We start from the raw sequence: 11,754 nt of genomic DNA on the forward strand, positions 1-11,754 counted from the left end.
TTTTTTTTTTTTTTTTTTGAGACAGAGTCTTACTCTATCACCCAGGCTGGAATGCAGTGGTGCAATCTCGGCTCTCTGCAGCCTCCGGCCCCCAGGCCCAAGCAATTCTCCTGCCTTGGCCTCCCGAGCAACTGAGATTACAGGCACCCTCCACTATGCCCGGCTAATTTTTGTGTTTTTAGTGGAGGTGGCATTTCACCTTGTTGTCTGGGCTGATCTTGAACTCCTGACCCGAAGTGATCCACCTTCCTCAGCCTCCCAAAATGCTGGGATTACAGGCGTGAGCCACCGTACCCAGACTCACTCTGTTCTTTTCTATATATTCTTGCTATTCACTTAATATACTTTGGTTGTTTCCATATATACTTGCTTCCTTGTTTCTAATTTCTACATAATGTTTCATTGGTGGATGCAATGCGTATATATTATATTACTGATGAACATATTTTGTCTTTTGCATTTTTGTATCATTTGTCTACAGTTACTAAAAATTAGCTGGGCATGGTGGCTCATGCCTCTAATCCCAGAACTTTGGGAAGCCAAGGTGGAAGGTGTTGCTTGAGCCCAGGAGGTTGAAACCAGGGTAGGCAATATAGTGAGACCTCGTTTGTTTTAAAAATTGTTTTTAAAAAGGAAAAAAATAAATTGGTACAAAATTAGACTAACAAAATAAGACTGGTTTTTAAAAATAATTTTTATGAACTTTAACAAAATAGATTTTAAAAGGAGTTTTAAAATTTTTCAGAAATTTCCTAAATTTCAAATACCTTGTGAACTGTTCTTTAAGAAGTAAGTGGAATGGTAACAGTGTTAACTCATGCAAGATGAGCCCAATTCTTGTCTGAGGGACACCAACATTAAAATTTTTCTGTGGACGAATTTATTTGCCTTTTTTTCAGGTGAATGCTTGAGATGCATGTTCTGGAATAACCTTGGTTGCATCCATTTTGCCATGAGCAAGCACAATTTGGGAATATTCTACTTTAAAAAGGCTCTGCAGGAGAATGATAATGTCTGTGCACAGCTCAGTGCAGGTAGCACTGATCCAGGTAAGCCCAGTACTGGGGTACAGTTTGTATTTACTACATCAGAAAAGCATGATTTAAAAAGCATGAATGTGGTTAAAATACTCACCATATATACTTACATATAGTTAACTCTGATCTTACCTAACAAGTTTGACTCTGGGGATTTTTAATAGATAATGCTACTTTGAATAGCAATAAAAGGTGTTAAGAGTAATTTTGAATTTTCCAGAAATTTAAGTTGCATTCCATTTTTCATCGATTTGAAAATGAATAATTCCCTGTGGTAATGTTATGTAACAGAATGTTTGATTAGTCACAATATGACTATGCCAAACTAGGTTTATTATAGTGTTTTTTTTTTTTTCTGAGACAGAGTCTACCTCTGTCACCCAGGCTGGAGTGCAATGGTGCGATTTCAGCTCATTTCAACTTCTGTCTCCTGGGCTCAAGTGACCCTCCCACTTCAGCCTCCTGAGTAGCTGGGACTATAGACACATGCCACTGTACCTGGCTCATTTTTGTGTTTTTTGTAAAGATAAGGTTTCGCCGTGTTGCCCAGGCTGGTTTGGAACTCCTGGGCTTAAGTGATCCTCCCACCTCAGTCTTCCAAAGTACTGGAATTACAAGCATGAGCCACTGTGCATGGCTTATTATAGATTCTTTGCAGAGTTTTACATGTGATCCTACTGGCAGCATCTGACAGTCTTTAAGCAATTTCCTCACATTGATCCTTTAATATGCATTATCATATGGATCCTTGATCTGAAGTGCCTAAAATCAAACAATTATTTAGCTTTTAAAAATAACCTCTTTAGGTCAGGTGTGGTGGCTCACGCCTGTAATCCCAGCACTTTGGGAGGCCAAGGTGGGCAGATCACAAGGTCAGGAGATCGAGACCATCCTGGCTAACACTGTGAAACCCTGTCTCTACTAAAAAATACAAAAAAATTAGCCAGGCATAGTGGCAGGTGCCTGTACTCCCAGCTACTCGGGAGGCTGAGGCAGAATGGCGTGAACCTGGGAGGCGGAGCTTGCCGTGAGCCGAGATGGCGCCATTGCACTCCAGTGTGGGCGACAGAGCTAGACTCTGTCTCAAAAATAATAATAATAATAACCTATTTAATTGGTGCCAAATGTATTATAAATCAAGGTTGACTGGAACATTGAATAGATGATAACACATGGCAATAAAATGGTTAACCAAGATGAAATTTTTATTTTATTTTATTTTATTTTATTTTTTTGAGACGAAGTCTCACTCTGTTGCCCAAGCTGGAGTGCAGTGGTGTGATCTTGGCTCACTGCATCCTCCACCTCCCAGGTTCAAGCAATTTTCCTGCCTCAGCCTCCCAAGTAGCTGGGACTACAGGCACCCTCCACCATGCCTGGCTAATTTTTGTATTTTTAGTAGAGACAGGGTTTCACTGTGTTGGCCAGAATGGTCTCAATCCACACCCGGCTAATTTTTTGTATTTTTAGTAGAGACAGGGTTTCACTGTGTTGGCCAGGCTGGTTTTGAATTCCTGACCTTGTAATCCACCCGCCTTGGCCTCCCAAAGTGCTGGGATTACAGGCGTGAGCCACTGAGCCCAGCCAAAAATTTTAAAAAGTGGAAACTTCATACTCTAAAAATGTTGGCTAGGCAAGATGGCTCATGCCTGTAATCCCAACATTTAGGGGAGGCCAAGGTGGATCACTTCAGTCCAGGAGTTCAAGACTAGCCTGGGCAACATAGTGAGACCCCCATCTCTACAAAAATAAAAGTAAAAACTAAAAGAGAATACAGTAAAAATGTAGAAAAGTAGTATAGTAGTATAAGGTTCAAAGGAGTGAGAGTGGGTCCCATCTCTTATCTTTGCCTTCCTGGAGCTTTGTGGCCTGAGGAGCTGGCAAATGAGAAGAGATATCTCTGGCTCTGCCAGTATAGACAACTGAGATGACTCTGGAGAATATTTGTGGGGTTGAGGACGGAGACCACCATTGTTGAGAGCCGTTATAACGCAGATCAGGATTATTGGTGTTAAACATGGTAGTGTCTAAGTACTTAATGGAGTAAATGTTTTCAAGGTTATTATTACTTTAAATCTAATGATGTATTCTTATCTAATTTTTATCACTAGGCAAAAAATTTTCAGGAAGACCTATGTGTACGTTACTAACCAATAAGAGATATGAGTTGCTGTATAACTGTGGAATTCAGCTTCTTCACATTGGAAGGCCTCTTGCTGCCTTCGAATGTCTGATTGAAGCTGTTCAGGTTTATCATGCAAATCCTCGCCTCTGGCTACGGCTGGCTGAATGCTGCATTGCTGCCAATAAGGGGGTGAGTGCTACTTGGGTGTCTTTTTGAACCCTATCTTCCCCCCTACTTACTACATGGAATGTTACAGAAAAAAAGAACCTTGGAAACATACATAAGACATCATTCTCTTTTTTTTTTTTTAATTTTTTTTTTTTTGAGACGGAGTTTCTCTCTTGTGCCCAGGCTGGAGTGCAATGGCACAATCTCGGCTCACTGCAACCTCCACCTCCAGGATTCAAGCGAGTCTCCTGCCTCAGCCTCCCGAATAGCTGGGACTACATACACATGCCACCATGCCCAGCTAATTTTGTATTTTTAGTAGAGATGGGGTTTCAACGTGTTGCCCAGGCTGGTTTTGAAATCCTGACCTCAGGTGATCCACCCACCTCAGCCTCCCAAAGTGCTGGGATTACAGGCGTGAAGGTTAAAAAGAGAATGATGATGGTCATTCTTTTCTTTTGATTTCAGTGAAATGTATATGTAGTCTTCCTTAACCGCTGGTGAAAAAAAATTTAGTTTCAGAAAGTCATTTGTTGGCCAGGCACAATGGCTCATGCCTGTAATCCAAGCACTTTGAGAGGCCAGCGTGGGTGGATCACTTGAGCTCAGGAGTTCAAGAGCAGACTAGACAACACAGTGAGACACCCACATCTCTACAAAAAATTATTAGGTGTGGCAGCGAGTGCCTGTAGTCCCAGCTATTCAAGAGGCCGAGGTGGGAAGATTGTTTGAGCCTGGGAAGTGGAGGTTGGGGTGAGACCAGATAGAGCCACTGCACTCCACCTTAGGCAACAGAGCAAGACCCTGTCTCAAAAAAAATAAAAATTTATAAAGTCATTTGTTAACATTCTCATTCTTGGTAAGTAAGTGTGGCAACATTAAAGAGTTGAAGCCAGTGATAAAGTCATGTATGTTGGAACAGTGGTCTGCTAACTGCTCCAGGGGTCAGGAGCCATGCCATCTGCTGGCATAAGAATAGTGTTGTGTAGTCTGATGACTAGAAAAGGTCTTGGCCGGGCGCGGTGGCTCACGCCTGTAATCCCTGCACTTTGAGAGGCCGAGGCAGGCGGATCATGAGGTCAGGAGATCGAGACCATCCTGGTTAATACAGTGAAACCCCGTCTCTACTAAAAATAAAAAAATTAGCCGGGCGTGGTGGCGGGCGCCTGTAGTCCCAGCTACTCAGGATGCTGAGGCAGGAGAATGGCGTAAACCCGGGAGGCGGAGCTTGCAGTGAGCCGAGATCACGCTACTGCACTCCAGCCTGGGCGAAGAGACTCGGTCTCAAAAAAAAAAAAAAAGAAAAGGTCTGATATTGAGGGTTTTACTTTGGTTTCAGTAAATGATACAGAGTTTATGGATTACACCAGGCTGTTTCTCTCTGACACATGATTGCCCATGGTAGCTATGAGAATAGGCCAGTTTACATTGATGTCCATGCTTAGATTATCTCCAAATGGCAGTTGGTGGAAGCCTTTTGAATTTCAATTTGGGAGGGATCAATAGGAGATAGGGGAAAGATGGGTTGTATCAGAATTACCAGATATGTGTATCTTCCATTTGCTACCGCACCCCCCTGCCCTTGCTGTGAAACATTGGGAAGGGGTGGTACCTGGAGGTTTTACCTTGCATGCCTGCCATAGGTGATGTTGAGGCTCTCCTGCTGCACAGCAGTTTCTGAGAAGTACAAGAACTAAGGGGATTAAAGAAGTGTGTTTGCTAGTTTTCATACATGGTACTTAGGTAGTTTATGATTTGAGTATACCAATAGAGGAAGAGATGAGTGATTTGTCTTTGAAAGACTTTAATTATTTAATTATAGTTTGCTTTTTAAAAGACAACTTTCTTTTTTTTTTTTTTTTTTTTTTTTTTGAGGCGGACTCTCGCTCTGTCGCCCTGACTGGAGTGCAGTGGCCGGATCTCAGCTCACTGCAAGCTCCGCCTCCCGGGTTTACGCCATTCTCCTGCCTCAGCCTCCCGAGTAGCTGGGACTACAGGCGCCCGCCACCTCGCCCGGCTAGTTTTTGTACTTTTAGTAGAGACGGGGTTTCGCCGTGTTAGCCAGGATGGTCTCGATCTCCTGACCTCGTGATCCGCCCGTCTCGGCCTCCCAAAGTGCTGGGATTACAGGCTTGAGCCACCGAAAAGACAACTTTCTTATTGGTTAATTCTTAACTGATAAACGGTTCTAGGTAGAATTTATACTTCTTAAAGATAAAAGAAGCAAATAGAAATTGCCTATTCTCAAGTAACTCCCTGGTTTTGTAAAGTTTAATATTTTCTTTTTAAATTAACTGGTTTTAGAAATAGTACTTTTGGGATTGTGTTTGTTCTACAGAAGCAATTGAGTTTACAAGGTCTCCCCCACTCCCCCTAGAGGAGAAGGAGCGGGAGGGGAGGATAAGTATTTTCCATACTAATATGCTGCTAGTCCTGTTTTTTTTTTCCTAGAAAAGTTGTAAATTTGTAATTTTTTTTAAATGGTGAAGATGACTTTTGATTGCCATAACTTCATGAACACACAAAATTTGTCCTGCTAATAGGAAACTTGCCACCAGTAATATCTTTGTCTGTGCTTTTCCTCCTAAAAAAGAACTTTAGGGTAACCTAAAAAACAGTAAAAACAAGCCCAAACACTAATAAAATCAGAGGACAAATCGCAACAGGAGTAATTGTAAATTCCAAATAAAATTTCATAAAATTTGTTAAGTCAAGACAGGAGGTATGCTGAACAAAGCAGTTTGTACTTTCAGAAATAAATTCATTTTGGATTTAAAAAAATTAACTTGTTTATGCTAAGGAGGACATTTTGTCCTGAATATCTAGTGCGTATTATTTTAGACTTGGCAGAGGCAAGGCTTATATTTACCTGGGCAGTGTATAATATATGGGAAAAGATCTGCTAAACAAAAATAGTCTCAATATTTTAATTATGTATGATCCTTTTACCTTAAAACTAATCTGGCATACTTTCCAGCTATTGGTAATTGAAGGTATGGATTATTGTATGTTTTTTAGTTCCGAACATTCTACCATGGGCCAGTTTGTTTTCATCTGTTAACATCTTCAGCCGGGCGCGGTGGCTCAAGCCTGTAATCCCAGCACTTTGGGAGGCCGAGACGGGCGGATCACGAGGTCAGGAGATCAAGACCATCCTGGCTAACACAGTGAAACCCCGTCTCTACTAAAAAATACAAAAAACTAGCCGGGCGAGGCGGCGGGCGCCTGTAGTCCCAGCTACTTGGGAGGCTGAGGCAGGAGAATGGCGTGAACCCGGGAGGCGGAGCTTGCAGTGAGCCGAGATCACGCCACTGCACTCCAGCCTGGGCGACAGAGCGAGACTCTGTCTCAAAAAAAAAAAAAACATCTTCAGATCTGGCCATTTGGATCAGTTTTCATGACTTTAGCAATAAGACAAGAGAATATAGATGAATCAATGTAAATTTATCACCACGACTAGGAAAATAAGTCAGAATGGAAGTCCTCACAATAATGGTTTAAAATATCCACTTTTTCATTAATATTGCATGGCATTCTCTATACACAGCTAGTTTTGATCAGAGCAGTTTTGTTGTATTTTTTAGCACTGTGTAGTATGTTCTTTATTAAAAGTCATGTATGGAAGTGCAACTATAATAAGTTACATTCAGAAGCAATAAGTAACAGTACAGAAACATTTGTGTTTAGAGAAAAGACTTTGCAGGCAGAGATTAGTTTTGGAAATTCATATTGATTGACTCCAGTTTGTTCTGGTATGTGATAATTTGGATGTCATTATAAGATAACTACTTGGGATTCCACTTGCAGGTAAATTAGAGACTTGTTTTATTTTATTTTTCAAACAGGGTCTCACTCTGTCACTCAGGCTAGAGTGCAGTGGCGTGATCATGGCTCACTGCAGCCTCGACCTCCCTGGTGTCAAGTGATCTTCCCACCTCAGCTTCCCTACTAGCTGGGGCATGCATGGCCGCACCTGGCTAATTTTTGTATTTCTTTGTAGAGATGGAGTTTCACCACATTACCCACACTGGTCTCGAGTTCCTGGGCTCTAGCGATCCACCTGCTTCAGCCTCCCAAAGTGCTAGGATTACAGGTGTGAGCCACCTTGCCCAGCTTAGTTTTATTTTTTAAATTAAAAAAGATTTGGCCTGGAGTGGTGGTTCATGCCTGCAATCCCAGCACTTTCGGAGGCTGAGGCGGGTGGATCAGGAGGTCAGGAGATCAAGACCATCCTGGCTAACATGGTGAAACCCCGTCTCTACTAAAAATACAAAAAATTAGTCGGGTGTGGTGGCACCCACCTGTAGTCCTAGCTACTTGGGAGGCTGAGGTAGGAGAATTGCTTGAACCCGGGAGGCAGAGGTTGCAGTGAGCCAAGATAACACCACTGCACTCTAGCCTGGGTGATAGAATGAGACTCCTCAAAAAAAAAAAAAAAATTAAAAAGGTCTTTCGGGGCCAGGCAAAGTGGCTCATGCCTATAATCCCACCACTTTGGGAGGCCAAGGCGGGCAGATCATGAGGTCAGGAGATCCAGACCATCCTGGCTAACACGGTGAAACCCCATCTCTACGAAATATACAAAAAAATAGCCGGGCGTGGTGGTGGGCGCCTGTAGTCCCAGCTACTCGGGAGGGTGATGCAGGAGGATGGCGTGAATCCAGGAGACAGAGCTTGCAGTGAGCCAAGATTGTGCCACTGCACTCCAGCCTGGGCGACAGAGCAAGACTCTCTAAAAAAAAAAAAAAAATTTCGGGCCAGGCACAGTGGCTCACACCTGTAATCCCAACACTTTGGGAGGCCAAGGCGGGTGGATCACAAGGTCAGGAGTTCAAGACCAGCGTGGCCAACACAGGGAAACCCCATCTCTAAAAAAAATACAAAAATTAGCTGGGCACAGTGGTGCACGCCTGTAGTCCCAGCTACTCGGGAGGCTGAGGCAGCAGAACCGCCTGAACCTGGGAAATGGAGGCTGCAGTGAGCCGAGATTGCGCCACTGCACTCCTGCCTGGGCGACAGAGTGATACGCCATCTCAATAATAATAATAATAATAAAAGATTTTTCCTGGCTGGATGTGGTAGCTCACACCAGTAATCTCAGTACTTTGGGAGGCCGAGGCGGATGGATCACTTGAGGTCAGGAGTTTGAGACCAACCTGGCCAACACAGTCAAACCGTGTCTCTACTAAAATACAAAAATTAGCCAGGTCTGGTGACAGGCGCCTGTAATCCTAGCTATTCGGGAGGCTGAGGCAAGAGAATCACTTGAACGCAGGAGGTGGAGGTTGCAGTGAACCGAGACTACACCACTGCACCCAACCCTGAGCGACAGAGTGAGACTCGTGTCTAAAAAAATAAAGAAGAAAAAAAAAATTCCAGCCTCTGCAACTTGGCAAAACCCTGTCTCTAAAAAAATAAATAGAAAAATTAGCCGGTCATGGTGGCACACACCTGTACCTGTAGTCTCAGCTACTTGGGAGGCTGAAGCAGGAGGATCACTTGAGCCCAGGAGGTAGAAGTTGCAGTGAGCCGAGATCATGCCATTGTACTCTATCCTGGGCAACAGAGCCAGACCTTGTCTTTAAAAAAAAAAGAAAAAGAAAGGAGAAAAAAAAAGGTAGATACAGGGTCTTACTATGTTGCCCAGGCTGGTTTGGAACTCCTGGTTTCAAGCAATCCTCCTGCCTCAGCTTCCCAAAGGGCTGGGATTACAGGCATGAGCCACTGCACCCAACCAAATTAGAGACTTAGAATGAAGGGGGGTGATAAATGAAATAATCACTGTGAGCTCTGTCGTGAGATAATATATTTTAATCAGATATCCTAAAGTAACTATGTATGTGTAAGTAGCTTTTATTATTTTCAGTTTCATGTTTATTCATTTGGTTTGGGGATTTTAATGTCCTAGAAGGCAAGTATTGTGTCCATGTAAATTTTTACCATGTACAGCTTATTAAAGTTTATATATTGTTGACAATGTAATTAATACTTTGAATTAAGAAGGAAATGATCTGTGTTTTAGGAAGTGGAGCTGCTTCACTTTTCTTTTACACTGTATTTTGGGCTCTCATTTTCCTTAGTCTGATGTCAAAGTACCTGTAATATGTAGCATGGCACTGGAGGTGTAGAATATTCTAAGTAAATAATTCTAAATAAATTTTTGGGACATAATTGAATTGGATTTTGTTCTTAGAATTTTCTCGAATCTCATATAAACAAAATGTAGCATATATCCCAGATTTTCAGCCTTATGTACTTTTTCCACTAATACCAAACATGTTTCCGTTATCACCAAAAAACGTCCTCATTGATTTTAAGAACTTTCTTAAATTTAGAGTAATTGTGAGAGGTATTCCCCCATTTTTTATACCACATCTTACAATTCCCTTGAATTTACTGGAAATTATTTGTATTTTGTAGACCTCTGAACAAGAAACTAAAGGCCTTCCCAGCAAAAAAGGAATTGTACAGTCTATTGTTGGTCAAGGTTATCATCGTAAAATAGTTTTGGCATCACAGTCTATACAGAATACTGTTTATAAGTAAGTATTTTGCAAAGAAAAAGTATATATATTTAATACTAGTTTACATAGTGTTACTTACATATAAAAGTATGCTTAGGATTTATCATTGCATAGGAGTACCCGCTTTGTAACTAGGTTTATTGCTATTTCAACAAACAGACCCTCATATATAGGTCCATAGTGAGTGTTATCTAACGTGATTTTGGTTTATTACATCCATGGGTACTGTAATTATTGATGGCCTAGGAAACCCGTCTGTTCAGTGCCATTATTAAGAATGTCCAGAAGAGGGCATCTTGGTATCTCCTTTTTATGTAGTTTTGGTTATCACTGATACTTTTCATTTAGGTATTTTCTTATAGTTCCCTAGGACTGAAAATACGTGAAAGTGAATTCTTACTATTCAAAGAAAAAAGGTGTATGAAAACATAAAGCAACCAAAGTAGTATAGAAGCTGTCACATGTATAACGTTCGTTTGACAATTTGGAATTGCCATTATTTGTAAAGTGGCAAACTTTGCAAATAATTAACTGCCTTAATTTGTTTTTGTCAAAGAACAAAATTGTTCTCTGCCATTTAAAAGTGTTTCCAAAGTATAGAAAATATCTGATACACGATAACTTAGTCTTAATTTAGTTAAACTATGATGCAGGAATATTTTTTAAAACTATTATGATAAAGCATTTCAAAGTTTTAAAGCAATTTCAAAGTTGTTACTACTTTTCAAAATTTTATTTTTCCCTAATAAAGATTCTATTTGGTTATATCAAACCAACAGAAAGTTGTATAAAGTGTCAATGAAATTATAAGACAAAAAGTAATGTTGCTGTTTCAAAGTGTATAGAGGCATTTTTAAAGCAAGGATCAACCAAAGTAAGGCTCAAATGTGAAAATCTATTCTCTTCCCTTTCATCCCATTCTTAATATACTTCTCCTTGCCCTCATTACAGTTGCTCTTGTCTGCAGTTTCTCTAGTATATTAACATTAACATTGTGATATACATCAAATTGTCTCTCCTTGGTCTCATTCCTAGAGACACAGTGTATGTAATTTATATACTTGCAACCCATTATTTATACTATTTGCAACCTATTCTTAGGATTTAGGTTATTTAGCATGCTTTTACAACTGCTTATATTAAAATTTCTACCTATTAAAAGGCATAGCTTTCATTTATAATCGATTGGTTTTATTCCTCATAATAAAAAAGCCTTATTTTTAAATCTTTTATCCACTTAGCTAATTTGGTTTTGTTCTTTTAAGTGATGGGCAGTCTTCGGCCATTCCTGTAGCCAGTATGGAGTTTGCAGCCATATGTCTCAGAAATGCCTTGTTGCTGCTACCTGAAGAACAGCAAGATCCAAAGCAGGAAAATGGGTCTAAAAATAGTAATCAATTAGGTGGGAACACAGAGAGCAGCGAAAGCAGTGAAACTTGCAGGTATTCTAATCCTTGTCACCTCCCTTGGCAAAATCCTTTCAGGACTTCTTTAGTAAACCCTTTTGTTCTTTAAGTAAATTCCTAAATTCTTCAACCTAAATTTCTGAAATTCTCTGTTTTGCATAACAAGAAAGGAAAGCATTTATGTTTCTAAGTCTTTCTGGAAGAGAGAAGTAAGGTGAAGGCTAAGTGAGGAGAGATCCTTGAAAAAGAAAAGTAGAAAGTAGCAGTTTTGGCCGGATGCAGTGGCTCATGCCTGTAAAAGGCTGAGGCAAGAGAATCGCTTGAACCCAGGAGGCAGAGGTTGCAGCAAGCCAAGATTGTGCCACTGCTCTCCAGCTTTGGCAGCAGAGTGAGACTTCATCTCAAAAAAAAAAAAAAGAAAATATCAGTTTTTCATTGACAACAGGGATATTTATAAGAAGTCCTGTTGTCAGACAGCTTTAAAAAAAAAAAAA

General features: G+C 40.8%; 1 protein-coding gene across 1 annotated transcript in view; it reads left to right on the forward strand.

The window, feature by feature from the left end:
* The window catches only part of CNOT10 (CCR4-NOT transcription complex, subunit 10), a 103,612-nt gene that overhangs the window by 40,877 nt on the left and 50,981 nt on the right, over positions 1-11,754 (forward strand). Inside the window, exons 6-9 of the mRNA XM_011961627.1 lie at positions 847-1,049; positions 3,149-3,351; positions 9,751-9,872; positions 11,120-11,296. Coding sequence (XP_011817017.1) covers positions 847-1,049; positions 3,149-3,351; positions 9,751-9,872; positions 11,120-11,296 — 705 coding nt within the window. The remainder of the gene's footprint in view (positions 1-846; positions 1,050-3,148; positions 3,352-9,750; positions 9,873-11,119; positions 11,297-11,754) is intronic.

This window comes from Colobus angolensis, unplaced genomic scaffold (genome assembly GCF_000951035.1).
Source record: "Colobus angolensis palliatus isolate OR3802 unplaced genomic scaffold, Cang.pa_1.0 Scaffold56, whole genome shotgun sequence".
Lineage (NCBI taxonomy): Eukaryota > Metazoa > Chordata > Mammalia > Primates > Cercopithecidae > Colobus > Colobus angolensis.